The sequence below is a fragment of the Leptodactylus fuscus genome, chromosome 2 (genome assembly GCF_031893055.1).
Source record: "Leptodactylus fuscus isolate aLepFus1 chromosome 2, aLepFus1.hap2, whole genome shotgun sequence".
In the NCBI taxonomy this organism is placed as follows: Eukaryota; Metazoa; Chordata; class Amphibia; order Anura; family Leptodactylidae; genus Leptodactylus; species Leptodactylus fuscus.
The window spans coordinates 218,846,473-218,865,228 of NC_134266.1; the positions used below are offsets into that span (position 1 = coordinate 218,846,473).

Consider the following 18,756-nt stretch of genomic DNA (forward strand, 5'->3'; position numbering starts at 1 on the left):
GGTGCCAGAAGGAAGCAAATACTTAAAGAAACAGGCCATTTTCTTTAATAAAGTAGAGTTTGTTATGTTAACCTGCACTATGAATTTTTTCTAAATAAAAGTTTAGTTACGTTTTAATGTGGAATGCTTTCAGGCTAAACAAATGAATATCATATTGCATAATGAATGCATGTGCTTTACAATCAGGAAAACAAGAAGTACATGGTGAAAATGGCATAGTAGCTACTCCTTTATATAATGTTATTCATAGTTGATAAATGTTTAAATGATTGTATTAGGGCACACAGAACTCATAGAGGTGGGTTCTACACCAAGAACTGCTACACTATGAGCAAGAATGGAGAAGCAAAAAGCAGATCCTCTATTACATGGTCAGCATTTAAAGGAAACCTGTCACATGGAAAATGCAGCCTTCTGATGATGAAACCACTTGGGCCAAATGGAAGTCTTGGTACCAAGGCATAACAAAAAATGAAATGACATACTATTCAAATAAAATGCAATTTAAGTGAAAAAGGAAGGCATGGGTCGCACATCCTCAGCATTATCTGCTGCCATTGCTGTGATGCTGTGTCTGTGGCCTGGTGTTACCCAGAGCCTGCGGACTTAGCCTGGCAGCAGAGATGGTGTTGGGCTGCTGGGGAAGAATAGTACTAATAGCTGTAAGGGGGTGCAGAAGTAGCAATTGCTACCGGGCCCAGGAGGGTCACAGAGCCCAAAAGCCTCTCTACAATCTAAGACAACAGGATTATAGACAACACATGGTAAGTGGGGCCTCATAACATATTTGCATTTGGGATGAAGTGCTTCAGGTTATGCCTCTGGACTGGAGCATGAGGTGTTTTTTTTTTTTTTTTTTAATGTGTACTCCCTGGAAAAACCATAATATACCTGTAGACCAGTTGACTCAGAATTTAATGTTTCTAAATTCTCAACCATATCATTGTTTGTATCTAATCTTTTATACTGAAGTGAGGGTTACAATAAAAAAAGAGAGAAAAACTTTAAAAAACTTAAAAAGCGGCTTTTCACATACTCTGTACTGGCTTCAGTTACAGTGTTTGTTTCACTGTAGAGAGAACATCGGCTCCTAAGTTTGTGCTGCCTCTGGGCAAGAGTCTGCTTTTCCTATTGATAAAAGACAGGTCAACTAAATAATTCATTGTTTTCCATTATATTTCACTTCACTTACAGTATTAGTCTTTGCCCTGTTCTCAAAAGAATTAAAAATAATTGTAGAGACTTCTAATAAAAAGGGAGGGCTGAAAGTCAATAAATGTCTTCCCAAAATACTCAGAAAGATCCCTGCCCAACATGATCCACCCAATATCTTGCATATTTTGTTTGGCCAAACATGTATACTAAATGGTTTTACATACTACAGTAAGAGGTCTTCTAAAACAAAAAACTAATTTTTATTACGTTTTTTCAAATAACAAATCATAGAACATAAGAAAAAGAAAACTACCACACGTGGCAAAATAACCATTGAGAATACAGCCATTATAAGACATCAGAGGTAGAAGTCTTTTTTTAAACCCACTTAGGCTGGATTCACATCTGCGCTAGCAGCTCCAAAACCAGCAATTTTTGGGAGGAAACCCGGCAGACGCCATTATAGTCTATTGGGCCGCGGGTTTCCACAGATAACTGCTTGCTAATCAGATTGGATTTCCGTTTTCCAGGTCCCCATAGAACTGAAACCGAAGCGCTGGAGTGAACCTCACGTAATTCTATTAGGTTCCGCCTTCAATACCTACAAAGCCCTAGGCAAATACAGCCTGCTAAATGTGTTATTCCTGAACCTGTCAGACTCATAGACTTTAAAGAGGACCTTTCATGGTCCGGTGCCCAGACAGTTCTATATACTGCTGGAAAGCCGACAGTGTGCTGAATTCAGCGCACTGTCGGCTTTCCCGATCTGTGCCCTGGGTAAAGAGCTTTCGGTCCCGGTACCGTAGCTCTATACAGTCAGAAGGGCGTTCCTGACAGTCAGTCAGGTACATCCTTCTTCCCAGCAGCGCCTATCACGCTGTACAGTTTGAGCGGGGAGGAACATCCCCTCCCTCTGCTCACAGTGCTCGTCCATAGACGAGTTTTATCAGGAGGGGAGGGGGAGTTCCTCCCCGCTCCACTGTACAGTGCGATAGGCGCTGCTTTGAAGAAGGATGTACCTGACAGACTGTCAGGAACGCCCTTCTGACTTTAAAGAGCTATGGTACCGGGACCAAAAGCTCTTTACCCGGGGCACAGATCGGGAAAGCTGACAGTGCGCTGAATTCAGAGCACTCTCGGCTTTCCAGCAGTATATAGAACAGCCTGTGCCCCGGACCATGAAAAGTCCTCTTTAAGTGGAGTGACAGGGCACATGTTCAACTGCTCTGCCATTTAAAAAGGGAACACAAGACCCGATTCATGTTATCACTGAGTGTCCCAGTGGTGAGAGGCATAAATTAAAGCTCCTGTAAAATCTCTAATAGGGCTCCCATTTACCATCTGCAATCTAGAATAGTGTTTTTATGTGGTATACTATCCTTTGGGGCCCCTCAGACTCCAGGGCCTGGTAGTGACCACTGTACCCCCTACCCCCTACACCCACACTGTGATCAGACACTTCTATGGATAAGAGATAAGTATCGAGTATGGAAGAAAAAAAATATTTAAAATACACAGGCCATAAAGTAGAAAAATACCATCTTAACTTCTACAATTAGATCCCTGGAATAACATCCTACATTATTGCCTGTAGTCCTGTATATTGTGTTTTACAAGGAAGCAGACTAAAAAAGAGTTATCCAGCTTTTACTATTGATGGGATTCCCTTGAATAGGCTATCAATATTAGATCTGTGGGGGTCTGACATCAATACAAAGACACAAAGTGTACTGCATAAACACAGTAAAAGAACCAAGCTCACTGTATAGCTATGGTACCAGAATCAAAGTTGACTGCATATATACAATAAATGAACCAAGCTTGCTCAATAGACTCAGTACTACAACCAAGTCTACTGCATAGATACGGGATAAGAACCAAACTTACCACATAGATATGGAACTGAGATTTCTACATAGATACAGTACAAGAACCAAGCTACAGTGGAGACTCAGTGCCTATAATGGAGCCCATGTGACTTCTCAGAAGGCGACAACTTTAGAATGTAGAAATCCACCTTGATAGTATGATGAATGTCGGCAAGAGGTTAAATTTGTACATTAGTAAAAGTTAAACAATTTTTGCAAGTGAAAGCCTATTGAAAGGGAGGAGAGATATAGTGGATGAGAAGGAGATATACTGCAGGGGAGGAGAGATGCTGCAGGGGAGGAGAGATATAGTGGATGAGAAGGAGATATGCTGCATGGAAGGAGAGATATAGTGGATGAGAAGGAGAGATGCTGCAGGGAAGGAGAGATATGGTGGATGAGAGAAGGAGATATGCTGCAGGGAAGGAGAGATGCTACAGGGGAGGAGAGATATGCTGCAGGGAAGGAGAAATGCTGCAGGGGAGAAGAGATATAGTGGATGAGAAGGAGAGATGCTGCAGGGGAGGAGAGATATAGTGGATGAGAAGGAGATATGCTGCAGGGAAGGAGAGATATAGTGGATGAGAGAAGGAGATATGCTGCAGGGAAGGAGATATGCTGCAGGGGAGGAGAGATATGCTGCAGGGAAGGAGAAATGCTGCAGGGGAGAAGAGATATAGTGGATGAGAAGGGGATATGCTGCAGGGGAGAAGAGATAGTGAGGATTAGAGAGAGATGCTGCAGGGGAGGAGAGATATAGTGGATGAGGAGATATGCTGCAGAGGAGGAGAGATATAGTGGATGAGGAGATATGCTGCAGAGGAGGAGAGATATAGTGGATGAGAAGGTGATATGCTGCAGGGGAGGAGAGATATAGTGGATGAGAAGGAGATATGCTGCAGGGAAGGAGAGATATAGTGGATGAAAAGGTGATATGCTGCAGGGGAGGAGAAATAGTGAGGATTAGAGAGATATGCTGCAGGGGAGGAATAGGATCTTTGAGTGAGGGAAAGAAACATTTTTGCTGGAAGATTTTACAGGAATACATTGCCATCAGTTGAATTCCCTATCAAGACTTTGTCACCCAAGGGCCCACATTAACCAGGAGCTGACCTTGCCTTTAATAATTGCTTATGGCATATAGTGTGCCCGCATGATTGAAGCAAACTGATGGCATAATATAGGATGGATGCCCAGCTTGTCAGCAGACACTGATAATGTGATGATGATGGTCCATGTGCCATACAAACTATTTTCATTGAAGAGATTCTGCATCATGATGTTTTATAAGATTGCCTGACTATGATCTGCAATGCATTTTGCATAGTACTGCATGCTTACTCTTGTCATTGAGCAAAAGAGTTATTTCTGAATATCAGAGTACCAGATAAATATTTCATTTCATAATAAATAGAAAATCATGAAAATGGGAATTGATGTCCAATTTTAAGGCACATTAAGGTGACATTAAATGAATGGAGCATTTGGGAGTATTTAAGTAAAATGGCATGCAACCAGATCTGCCCAACCTTCAGAATGTATTTCTGTCTATGACATTGTACTGCTGTATGATTTAATAGGGAGTCTGTTAGCACAAACCTGAGATATAAAATAATCACAGTACATTGTAGGGCTGTCAGCACAGTGTACAATGATTTATTTCTTATACAGGACCGCTGCTCCATTCTTGTAAAGATCAGACTTTTATCCCTATACAAATGAGCAGAAAATAGCATTGGGGACATTGATTTCTATCATTGGGCTTTAAAGGGGTTGTCCCACATCGCATACTCACCAGTCTTCGTTGCTCTAAAATCTTCTGTCTTCCGGCTTTGTTGCGTCATTGGTGGGCGGGGTCACATATGCAAAGCCAAGCGGCGAGATGCCGCTGGCCCTGCGTGCGCGCTCATAGACCAGTCTAGCCTTCACAATGCGAATACAGACCCGGCATCCGCCTCTCTCTATTACAGCGGATGCCGGGTCTGTTTTCGCATTGTGAAGGCTAGACTGGTCTATGAGCGTGCACGCAGGGCCAGCGGCATCTCGCCGCTTGGCTTTGCATATGTGAATACAGACCCGGCATCCGCTGTAATAGAGAGGCGGATGCCGGGGAGTGTAGACGCCGGCACAGATGTACAGATGCCGGCACAGATGCCAGCAACATCGCTATGCTCCTGCCCTGCATGAAGCCAGCAGCGGCAGAAGCGATGCTGTTATTCCGCTCCTCCGCCCCCCAAGTGATCACAGGGCTGGAAATATTAATACATTTATATTTCACTGCTTTTAATTGAACGGCTCTGGTTAGTCATTTTGATTGTCATTATAAGGTTTGTTTTCTATATTGTTCATTAACTCTCCGTTTCCCTCCATGTCTACTTTCTTCAATCAAAAGCCAATGTGCATTTCCAACATACAGCTGAACTCCTAAACCGTCTGATCCAGGCTGGATCCAATGTCACTAGCCGGGTATGTCCGCAAACTTAGGTCAATTTAAGTGTATGAGGGAAAAATATTGAAATACGGTAAATACTGCATACACATATGTGTGTTAGCATTGCATATTGCTAAACACTAATGCAAATACAGATCCTATGTACTCTACAAATGTTGACATGTTGTAGATCAATATTCGCCATGCAAAGTTAAGCAAGTGAAATTGCTCTTAAAGGGGTTATCTACACAGAATATGGGGAAAGTGTCAGATTGTTCGGGTCCATCCTCTATAAACCTTAGAGATTAGGAGAATGGGGACTCAGAATTTTCTCTGACTGCTCCATGTAAATCGAGCGCTGGAGCACGTGTCAGCAGATTATGTACTTATTTTATATCTTGCTCTTAGATTTATCCAGATGAGGACCATTTCTTCCTGTCAAAAGGCAGTCAACATCACCTGAGCCTGTCAATAGTGACCTACCTGCAGAGCTGCCTTCAGAGCGAAGGTATCAGACAGACAGAGGAGTGAGTAAGGACCCTGTAAGACTTACAAAGAGCACAAGATGTTGATGGTCTCCAAGTGGGCAGAAGGAACATTGAAAGATGTATCTGCTGGAAACCCTGGAACTCAAATCAGCTCAGCATTTAAGAATGAACTAGATCCGTGGCAGTGAATATCCTCAGCTGTCAGGGAAGACCTGGGTAGATCATTTCCAGATAAATATATAGACACTGCAATCCTGAACGAATAATCTTACATCATGTGTTGTATATCATTCATGCAGTCATCATGTTGTTTCTGTGTAAAGACAGCCATACACATAAGACATTCGCTCTACATCCTCCCTCCTTAGACATTTATGTTCAGCTCATCCGCGCATGCTTGTTTATTTCAGTGGGAACAAAATACACAATGTCCAATCCTCTTTGATCCTTAAAAATGGCATTAAGAAGTTACTTCAAGCCATTGATGGTTGGTGGAATCCACAAACATTAATATGTATCGATCTTGGGTTGCATATACTGTACAAATTACAACTAAACTATATGGACAAAAGTATGGGACACCTAAATATTAAACCTACAGGAGCTTTTATGACATCCCATTCTAAATCCATAGGCATTGATATGGAGTTGGTCCCCCTTATACTGATATTGGATGAGAGGGTCTGGCTCACGATCTCTATCCTAGTTCATCCAAAGGTGTTGATGAGGCCAGAGCTCTTTGAAGGCCAGTTGCGTTCTTCCACAACAAACTCACCTGACCATGTCTTTATGGACTTTGCTTTGTGTACTGGGGCATAGTCCTACTGGAACAGAAAGTCAGAAGAAGGAGAGCGTAGTTGTCCATAATATCTTGGTATGCTGAGCCATTAAGATTTCCTTTCACTGGAACTAAGGGGCCAAGGTCAACCCCTGAAAGACGACTTCGTAACATTAACCTTGCCTTTACAAAACTTGGCATGGTGCTGTCAGACAGGTAACGTTCTCCTGGCATTCACCAAACTCATCCAACAAGCGGCCAAATTTTCAATAACTCCACTGATAGGTGATAGTGGAATATCTAGGAGGGAAGAAACTTTCCAGACAGACTTGTTACAGCAGTGGCGTCCTGTTACAGTCCAGGCTGGAATTCAGTTTATTCTTTAGAATGGAGCATTCTTTCACCTATGTCTATAAAAGTGACTGCATGTATAGGATTTTATACTCCTCTGTAATGGACTGAATTCAGGTTCAGGGCTCGTTCACATCTGCGCCCGGTCTCTGTTCATACAGGTTTTCGTTTCCTGCACAAAACAGAGCAGGAGACGGCAAGCAGCAGGACTCTTTCAAACCCATTCATTTGAATGGGTTTGAAAGGTGTCCGGCCGTGAGCGGCGGTGAGCGTTTTATGCTCTCTGCCGCAAAACCATTTTTTTTAAACCGGACACAGATTCGGACATGCAGTACTCTGTGTCCGGTTTTAAAAAAAAACGTTTCACGGCGAAGAGCATAAAACGCTCACTGACACTCACGGCCGGACCCGGTCTGACAGCTTTCCATCTTCTGCATGTAGAAGATGGAAAGCTCAGAACGGAGTCCGGGCGCTAGTGTGAACTCAGCGTCAGTTATGTGTCGCAATACTTTTGTCCCTATAGTGTATGATTAAACAGTTGTGCTATTCTGTAACTCTAGAGGGCAGCAGAGCACTCTCTGTGTATATTCCAGAATGGAAATGAATTACATTATTGGATATTTAATAAACTGTCTTTTTTCCTTTACATATGTATTTTTGCATGTATAACAAATGCTCCTATACATTTAATTTGCACTGAGGAATCTTGTAATAAACTAAAGCCGTACCTTGTACAAAGTCCTATACCCTGTTGTAATTTGCTCCCTTTTCAGCCATTTACAAAAGTTGTGAGTAATTATAAGGGTAATTTTACTGAATGGTGATGAAGCATAAGGAAACACATAGGTTATAATCACATTCCTATAAAGCTAAGCTCTAATTACTTTTCAGAGGCTGCCAAGTCAGTTTATTCTCCTGCCTAGTGTGTAAATAATGGAGATTTATTCACCAAAATGCAGCAGAGCTCTGGCACACATGCCAGAATTTAATAAGTGCTTTAGACACTTTTGCTCCCTGACAGACAAGGGATGTGGTAAGTGGGTAAGACAGTGTTTCATACAACTCTATATAACCAACAAGTAAGTGCCAGCACAGTCAACAATGAGCATGTCAGATTACTGTTTTCCCCATACTGATTATGTGGGGGCGGTAGCCTCAATGGTGTACTTACACAAATGATATGGGCCAATGAAGAGAGGGGCCCAATGCTTAACTCATTACCCTATGTGACAAAGATTTATAGCTTAGCAACTATGTGCTATGTACCCTAGTGTTCTGTCTAAATCCCTATGAATTGAACTCCTCCTAGTGGTGACGGCACACACACAATTATGGTATATTATGTACTATTGGAAAAGAAACCGAAGATTTAGAACTGTATAGGGGAGGTTTATCAATGTATTTTGCCATATTGAATAATATGGTGTTGAGAATGAGCATTTATTCCACTGTTTTGGATATAGAAGTAAAGTCGGCATGACGTTTTTATTTAAAAAGTGTTCCTCTTACATAAAAAAAAATGAATAAGATATGTCTCTGGGTGAGTAGCTCCCTAATACTCCTATGTAGGCTGATGTCACGCTGACATCCAATCTCTATGACTACTGATAATAAACCTGTAGCGGAACAGTAAAAGCTAAAAGGGAGCCTGTCAGTTCCAAAATGCTTCACAAACCAATAATTGTTCCATATAGGGGACTTTAAACATAACTATGGGGCCACAAAGCAATAAAGCACTTCAGAGATCATCTTATGGAAATGCTGATCAGCCTGCTAATGCTCCGGCGGGTGGGGAAAGGGGTCTGATTTGTCTACAGTGGTGCCCATTGTATCCACACTTGATTGACATTTTCATCCTCTGTCTGCATCATAGGCCAAAATAAGCTTGACCATATGACCTATGAGCATACTTTTATGGTGGAATGTTTAGAAGGTTCCTGGGAAAAAAGATCTCCCAGGCAAGTTGATAAATCTCTTGAGAGTGGAGCAGTAATATTTTATGTACGAGGGACAGGGATGCTATATTATTAGAATCTCAGTGGGAAAGGTGGCAAGAAGAAATGGGAGGAACACGACACTAAAAGATGTATTCTGTAAAAAAGGGCTCATGACTATGCAACAAACCTTCACCTCCAGGACAGTGGTCCAGAAATGTTTACAGGTATTTAGTTAAGGTCCAGTTCACATCTGCGTTCGGTATTCAGTTTAGGTAGTCTGCTTGGGGACCCCCGAACGGAATACCGAACGCATTAAAAAGGGGTGAGCAATGAAACCACATTGACCACATAGACTATAATGGGGTTCGTGTGTTTTCTGCACAGTGTCCGCATGAGTCATGTGGAGAGAAAAGTACTTCAAGCAGAACTTTTCTCTCTGCATGACTCATGTGGACACCACATGGAAAACACACGGACCCTATTATAATCTATGGGGTCAATGTGGTTTCATTGTTCACCCCTTTTTAATGTGTTCGGTATTCCATTCGGGGGGTCCCCAAGCAGACTACACAAATGGAATACCGCACGCAAATGCGAACCAGGCCTTACTGTGCTATTAGATAACTTTAATGTATTGCAAATGGAGGCAATTATTTATTAAACATCAAATTAAAAATTTTGCTCGCCGTACATATAACATGCATGGGTGCTATAATTCTTTAAAGAGGACCTTTCATCACTTCCACCTAGTCAAGCTTTAGCATATATCAATAGGCACTGCTCCACTGATTCCAGCGCAGTTGGGATTTTCTCTCTAGCCCTCAACATTTCCTAGCAACAAGTTCCTTTGGTACCTAATGTGCTGGTTCAAGCAGCAGCAGTGTCAAGCAGAGGCTGTGATCCAGAGCACCAATCAGAGGCAGCCTGTGTCGGAGCTCAGAATCAATCCTGCTTGCTCCTGCCTGACACCGCTCTCCTGATGCAATGTCCTATTTAGTGCAGAGACTAAATAGCAAGGCAGCCAAAACTAACAGCATTAATTGATCAGGAATAGTGGGGACTAGAGAAAAAATTCCAATTAGAGCAATGACTATTAATGATATAAAGGGCTGAACTTGTTGGAGGTGGTAACAGATCCTCTTTAAAGGAGAAATTATCATTAGAGATGAGCGAACAATGTTCAGATCAGCCGTTCTGAACAGCACGCACCCATAGAAATGAATGGAAGCACCTGGCACGGCGATCAGCCGCCGGCAAAGTGTACGTGCCAGGTGCTTCCATTCATTTCTATGGGAGCGTGCTGTTCGGAACGGCTGATCCAAACAGTGTTCGCTCATCTCTAATTATCATTACTAGAGATGAGCGAGTAGTGAAATATTCGAGATTCAATATTCATTTCGAGTAGAGCCTCAATATTCGACTACTCGATCGAATATCGAATCCCATCATAATCTATTGGGAAAAATGCTTGTTTCAGGGGAAACCACTATTCGCCACCAAGTCCACGAGTAGAAGAAGGAGAGTGTTTAGGAGGAGCGTTGTGCAGTTAAAGCGCACGGAACCCATAGACTATAACGGGCCCGTGTGCTTGCTGTGCACTGCCCGCAAGAATGATTCGTGCGGGCAGTGCGCGGCAAGCACACGGACCCCTTATAGGCTATGGGGTCCGTGCGCTTTAACTGCACAGTGCTTGCTGTTGCGCTGATATTCCATTCGGGGGGTCCTCCTGCAGACTCCTTCCGGGTGGGAGGCAAGCGCTAATGTGAGCCGGCCCTTACTCGTCCTGCAGAACCAGCATTGATTGGCCCAATACTATACACTGTATAGCATTAGGCCAATCAACGCTGGTTCTGAATTGAATATTTACTGCGAATACCGAGTAGTATTCGAACGAGTACGAGTATTTCGATTACCGTAGTATTCTATTGAATACCTACTCAATCGAATACTACTCGCTCATCTCTAATCATTACCATTAGGCTACCTTGTGGTATACAGAGACTTATTAGACCATGAATGCCTTGTTAAGCATTCTGGAAAAGGAATATGCAAATAAGTTCTTGCTGTTAAAAGGGCAACTTGCTCAAGTGCCACGCTTTGAAAGGTAGCTTCCTATAAATAATGTCTGTCTTTCATGAAACCTAGCAGCATAATCTGGGAATAAAGCCAAACCATAATATTTCCTCCTACAGGGAAAAAGACCCACCTGCAGAAATCTGTTTAGAGGTTATTGCCTCTCATCAGTGCAAAGCAGGGTACTGCTGGATACTGGCTTCTTTAACTTTCTCTGCAGTGTCTGTGTAATTTTTTCAATTTTTGTGTTTGGAAAAAAAATATTAATAAACTGTGGATGATGTGAGATTTGGGTGAAAAATTACTGCGGCGGGAAGGGGTTAAATCCGCTGAAGGCTTGTGGATGCTTGAAGTCAGTTAACAGGAATGTGTCTATGCAAGTCTGTATTTGCTATTAGGCATTAGAAGTCCAGTGCAAAAAGCACCTCTGTGCCAACCCTACACCAGACTCCATAGAGAAATTGGCATCTGTCCAGAAGGAAGGGAGATGGGGTTGTGATTTTGAAGGTATCCACACGTGTAAGCCCTCGTTTACATCAGCGTTTGCATTCCATCCGGGGGGAGTCCGCATGGGGACCCCCTGAACAGAATACAAACGCAATTGTAAGCGCTGGTGCAGTAAAAGCACACGGACCCCATAGACCAGGGGTGCTCACACTTTTTCATGTGAGCTACTTATAAAATGACCAAGTCAAAAGATCTACTACCCACTTCTTGTGGGTGAGGCCTGGGCCTCAGCATTGTCAGATTGACATCGGATCCCGGAGAGTTAAGTAACATTGTTTATTATGTTCTCTCACCTCCCCTGGGGCTCCAAATATTATACTCGGGGGTCTGAGAAGACCCCCGAATATAATAATAGCGGTAGTGGGATCACGGCCTGGCCCGGGTTTATTCACTACCGCCCGCCACGGCCTATAGTACAAGGGGAAGCGGCGGTGGCAATGAACAGGCCCGGGGAGGTTGGTAAATAGGCCGCTACCTGCTGGGAATACTCCAGCAGGTAGCAGCCTATTATAAAACAAACAAACATAAAATTCTCATACTTACCAACCTCGATGCTGCTGCTACTCCCGCTGCTGCATCTTTTTCTCCTGGCAGTCGTCTGCATATCAGCGTAGGCAGCGTGATGACGCCGCCTATGCTAAAACGTAGGCATCTGAACCAGCGCAAGGAGAGCGGCAGCTTTCCTGCGCTGATTCAAACAAAAAAAAGTAAAAATAAATAAATAAAAAATGTCACGCGATCGACCCATACGTCCTTTGCGATCGACCGGTAGATAGCGATCAACGTTTTGGGCACCCCTGCCATAGACTATAAGGGGGTCCATGTGCTTGCTGTGTGTTGCCTGCACAAATCATGCGGACAGGAAAGTAGATGGTGAACTACTTCCCAGCGGAGATCTGGCAGCAAGCACATGGACGCCATTATAGTCTAAGCGGTCCGTGTGCTTTTACTGCACCAGCACTTGCACTTGCGTTTGGTATTCTGTTTGGGGAGGGGGGGTCCTCATGCGGACACCCCCGGACGGAATTCAAATGCTGATTGAATGAGGGATAAGAACAGTATACAGAGGGAAGGAGACAAGTGTTCTCACTCTGTAGTGAATGATGATCGGTGGAGCAGAAGCTTCTGTGTACTACTCCACCAATCATGACAGCCAGTGGAGTCTGAAAGAGGTATTAGGGTGCATTCACACTGAGTAAACGCTAGCTTATTCTGAACGTAAAACACGTTCAGAATAAGCGGCGTCTAAAGCAGCTCCATTCATTTCTATGGGAGCGGGGATACGAGCGCTCCCCATAGAAATGAATGGGCTGCTTCTTTCACTCCGTGCAGTCCCATTGAAGTGAATGGGGAGTGCCGGCGTATACGGCAAGCTCTGCTCATGCCGGAGCGTACACGCCGGCACTCCCCATTCACTTCAATGGGACTGCACGGAGTGAAAGAAGCAGCCCATTAATTTCTATGGGGAGCGCTCGTATCCCCGCTCCCATAGAAATGAATGGAGCTGCTTTAGACGCCGCTTATTCTGAACGTGTTTTACGTTCAGAATAAGCTAGCGTTTACTCAGTGTGAATGCACCCTTACACTGTGTGTTCAGGACATTATACTATAAGGGACCCCTACTTGTACAATATACTGGCATATAGAGATATATCTCTATATACCAGTAAATAATCCATGAAATAAAATTACTATTGAAGCTTTGGGGAAAAAAACTCCTATATTGTGAAGAGCTGGGGCTGCCTGCCTTCCTTCTGCTAGTGCTACTTCTGGTTAACAGAAATAAATAAGAGGCCAATACCACATACCGTATTTTTCGGACTAGGTTTTAGAGGAGAAAAATAGGGAAAAAAAATTTTCAGGCAAAAAATGGTAAAATATTTAATATATGGGAGTTGTAGTTTTGGAACAGCTGCAAGGCCACATTGACAGGTGACCCTGCAGCTGTACGGGGATGTATAGGGCGTTTTTTTTGTGGGGCCAGGTGTAGACCGGGCATCTTCAGACACAGGGATACCTAATGTATATGTTTCACAGTAATGTTATACTTTTATATGTATTCTAGGGAAAGGAGGTGAACTTTTATTTTATTTTTTATTATATTTTTTTTAAGTGTTTTTTTTTTTTTTTTTTTTTTTTTTTTTTACTATTTTAATATCCCCCGCCTAGGGGGCTTGAACCTGCAATCATTTGATTGCAAGTCCCATAGACGGCAATACAAGTGTATTGCCGTCTATGGGAGATTCTATACATTACTATCGCGGAGGGTCATAGACCAGCCGCGATAGTAATATATAGCTATGACAGGCCTCGGAGCCTTCATTAGGCTCCCAGCTGTCATCGGAACAGGTCGGCTCCTGCGGCCTCGCCGTGCAGGAGCCGGCCTGCATCACTAAAGGTATGAGGCCGGGGGGGGGGCTAACTAACTGTCGGGACCTGCGGAGGAGCAGTGGGTTTGCAGCATGGCCGTGCTACTGCCACCGCTGGTTTTCTTCAGCGGCAGTAGCACGGCCCCGGCAGCTGAGACAGTCCCCGGCATCTGCTGTAATAGACCGGCGGATGCCGGGGAGTGTCTTAGCTGCTGGGGCCTGCAGTATTGTCACACTCCTGCCGCTGAAGAAGACACTCCCCGGCATCCGCCGATCTATTACAGCAGATGCCGGGGAGTGTCTTAGCTGCCGGGGCCTGCGTATTGCCGCAATACTGCCGCTGAAGAAAACCAGCGGTGGCAGTAGCGCGGCCATGCTGCAATCCCACATTCAGACTATAAGACGCACCCTCATTTTCCTCCGAAATTTGGGGGAAAAAAAGTGCGTCTTATAGTCCGAAAAATACGGTAATAGGGGTGGGAATTAAATCAAAGATAATAAGGAAGACAACCACACTCAAAAAATATACACTGCTCAAAAAAATAAAGGGAACATTCAAATAGCACATCCTAGATCTGAATAAATGAAATATTCTCATTGAATACTTTGTTCTGTACAAAGTTGAATGTGATGACAACAAAATCACACAAAAATAATCAATGGAAATCAAATTTATTAACCAATGGAGGCCTGGATTTGGAGTCCCCGCAAAAAAAAAATAAAGTGGAAAAACACACTACAGGCTGATCCAACTTTGATGTAATGTCCTTAAAACATGTCACAATGAGGCTCAGTAGTGTGTGCGGCCTCCATGCGCCTGTATGACCTCCCTACAATGCCTGGGCATGTTCCTGATGAGGTTTCGGATGGTCTCCTGAGGGATCTCCTCCCAGACCTGGACTAAAGCAACTCCTGGACAGTCGGTGGTGCAATGGGACACGCTAGAGGCGCTACCAGGAGACATGTCAGTACATCAGGAGATGTGGAGGGGACCGTAGGAGGGAAACAACCCAGTAGCATGACCGCTACCTCCACCTTTGTGCAAGGAAGAACAAGAGGAGCACTGCCAGAGCCCTGCAAAATGACCTCCAGCAGGCCACAAATGTGCATGTGTCTGCACAAACAGTTAGAAACCGACTCCATGATGATGGTATGAGGGCCCGATGTCCACAGATGGGGGTTGTGCTCACAGCCCAACACTGTGGAGTACACTTGGTATTTGCCACAGAACACCAGGATTGGCAACTTGGCCACTGGTGCCCTGTGCTCTTCACAGATGAAAGCAGGTTCACACTGAGCACGTGGCAAACATGACAGTCTGGAGACGCTGTGGAGAGCGATCTGCTGCCTGCAACATCCTTCAGCATGGCTGGTTTGGCAGTGGGTCAGTAATGGTGTGGGGTGACATTTCTTTGGCCCTGGATTCCTCCTAATGCAGGATAATGCCAGACCTCATGTGGCTGGAGTGTGTCAGCAGTTCCTGCAAGGTGAAGGCATTGAAGCTATGGACTGGCCCGCCCACTCCCCAGACCTGAATCCGATTGAGTACAACTGGGACATCACGTCTCGCTCCATCCACTAACATCACGTTGCACCACAGACTGTCCAGGAGTTGGCAGATGGCAGTTGATGGCAGTTGGCAGATCTCCTCCCAGTCCAGGTCTGGGAGGAGATCCCTCAGGAGACCATCCGCAACCTCAGCAGGAGCATGCCCAGGCGTTGTAGGGAGGTCATACAGGCATGTGGAGGCCACACACACTACTGAGCCTCATTTTAACATATTTTAAGGACATTACATCAAAGTTGGATCAGCCTGTTATGTGTTTCTCCACTTTAATTTTTTTTGGGGGGACTCCAAATCCAGGCCTCCATTGGATAATAAATTTGATTTTCATTGATGATTTTTGTGTGATTTTGTTGTCATCACATTCATCTTTGTACAGAACAAAGTATTCAATGAGAATATTTCATTCATTCAGATCTAGGATGTGTTATTTGAGTGTTCCCTTTATTTTATGAACAGTGTACAAACATTTGCATCTAAATATGGGGGTATGCATCCTTGGTGTGCTTCTGGCATCTAAAGGGTGGGCATGGTTCCATGGGGTACTGCTGGCATCTAAAGGGGGAGCAGGTGTGTCTGGGGTACTGATGGCATCTAAAGGGGAGGACAGTGGTCCCTAGGGGGTTGAGACGTGGAGTTCGGTATCTGTGTGGGTTCCCTGGGGTATTGACTTTGTGTGACAAGTTCTTGGGGTACTGCTTGTGTGTGAGAGAGGGTACTGGAGGTGGCCCCAAGGTGCTGCCAACTTTGTGCATGTTTGGGGGTCCCTGGGATGATGTATGTGTAAAGGTGGTACTATTCCTTTAGGTACTTCCACCTGTGTGCGTGTTGCAGAGGGTCCGAGGGGTGCTGCCACTTTCTCAGGATAAGCCAATATTAGATCTGTGGGGGAACCAACACCTGCAACCCTTGCAGATATTTGGTACAAGCTACAGAACACAAAAAGACCATGAACCTACCTGCAGCAAGTCCATTCTGGTCAGGTCAGTAGTGAGACAGCTAGAATGGAGTTGTATGGAGGACCTACCCATCGTAACTACTGAATATACCAAGACCATGAACCTACCTACAGTAACTACAGAATACACCCAGACCATGAACCTACCTATAGTAACTACAGAGACCATGAACCTACCTATAGTAACTACAGAGACCATGAACCTACCTATAGTAACTACAGAATACACCCAGACCATGAACCTACCTATAGTAACTACAGAGACCATGAACCTACCTATAGTAACTACAGAGACCATGAACCTACCTACAGTAACTACAGAATACACCCAGACCATGAACCTACCTATAGTAACTACAGAGACCATGAACCTACCTATAGTAACTACAGAGACCATGAACCTACCTATAGTAACTACAGAATACACCCAGACCATGAACCTACCTATAGTAACTACAGAATACACCCAGACCATGAACCTACCTACAGTAACTACAGAATACACTGAGACCATGAACCTACCTACAGTAACTACAGAATACACCCAGACCATGAACCTACCTACAGTAACTACAGAATACACCCAGACCATGAACCTACCTATAGTAACTACAGAGACCATGAACCTACCTACAGTAACTACAGAATACACCCAGACCATGAACCTACCTATAGTAACTACAGAATACACCCAGACCATGAACCTACCTACAGTAACTACAGAATACACTGAGACCATGAACCTACCTACAGTAACTACAGAATACACCCAGACCATGAACCTACCTACAGTAACTACAGAATACACCCAGACCATGAACCTACCTATAGTAACTACAGAATACACCCAGACCATGAACCTACCTATAGTAACTACAGAATACACCCAGACCATGAACCTACCTATAGTAACTACAGAATACACCCAGACCATGAACCTACCTATAGTAACTACAGAATACACCCAGACAATGAACCTACCTATAGTAACTACAGAATACACCCAGACAATGAACCTACCTATAGTAACTACAGAATACACCGAGAACATGAACCTACCTATAGTAACTACAGAATACACCCAGACCATGAACCTACCTACAGTAACTACAGAATACACCCAGACCATGAACCTACCTATAGTAACTACAGAATACACCCAGACAATGAACCTACCTACAGTAACTACAGAATACACCCAGACCATGAACCTACCTATAGTAACTACAGAATACAGAGAACATGAACCTACCTATAGTAACTACAGAATACACCCAGACCATGAACCTACCTATAGTAACTACAGAATACACCCAGACCATGAACCTACCTATAGTAACTACAGAATACACCTAGACAATGAACCTACCTATAGTAACTACAGAATACACCCAGACCATGAACCTACCTATAGTAACTACAGAATACACCCAGACCATGAACCTACCTACAGTAACTACAGAATACACCCAGACCATGAACCTACCTATAGTAACTACAGAATACACCCAGACAATGAACCTACCTACAGTAACTACAGAATACACCCAGACCATGAACCTACCTATAGTAACTACAGAATACAGAGAACATGAACCTACCTATAGTAACTACAGAATACACCCAGACCATGAACCTACCTATAGTAACTACAGAATACACCCAGACCATGAACCTACCTATAGTAACTACAGAATACACCTAGACAATGAACCTACCTATAGTAACTACAGAATACACCCAGACCATGAACCTACCTATAGTAACTACAGAATACACCCAGACCATGAACCTACCTACAGTAACTACAGAATACACCCAGACCATGAACCTACCTATAGTAACTACAGAATACACCCAGACAATGAACCTACCTACAGTAACTACAGAATACACCCAGACCATGAACCTACCTATAGTAACTACAGAATACAGAGAACATGAACCTACTTATAGTAACTACAGAATACACCCAGACCATGAACCTACCTATAGTAACTACAGAATACACCCAGACCATGAACCTACCTATAGTAACTACAGAATACACCCAGACCATGAACCTACCTATAGTAACTACAGAATACACCCAGACCATGAACCTACCTGCAGCAACTCCATTCTAGTCACCTCAGTACTGAACAGTCTACATTGGAGTTGGCACAAGCAGGTTCTACTCCCAGTAACTCCTCTCTACACTGGTCACTAGTGAGGCGACCAGATTGGAGATGCTAGAGGGAGGACCTAGCAGGACTCCATTCTAGACGCTAATAGTAC

The 18,756-nt window shown here is 43.9% G+C and overlaps 1 protein-coding gene across 1 annotated transcript in view; it reads left to right on the forward strand.

Annotated features, from left to right (window-relative positions):
• LOC142195647 (inactive dipeptidyl peptidase 10-like) overlaps positions 1-6,381 on the forward strand; it is a 110,745-nt gene extending 104,364 nt beyond the window's left edge. The window contains exons 25-26 of the mRNA XM_075265580.1: positions 5,416-5,489; positions 5,863-6,381. Of these exons, the coding sequence (XP_075121681.1) occupies positions 5,416-5,489; positions 5,863-5,985 (197 nt within the window). The 3' untranslated portion in view covers positions 5,986-6,381. The remainder of the gene's footprint in view (positions 1-5,415; positions 5,490-5,862) is intronic.
• The last annotated feature ends 12,375 nt before the right edge of the window (positions 6,382-18,756 follow it).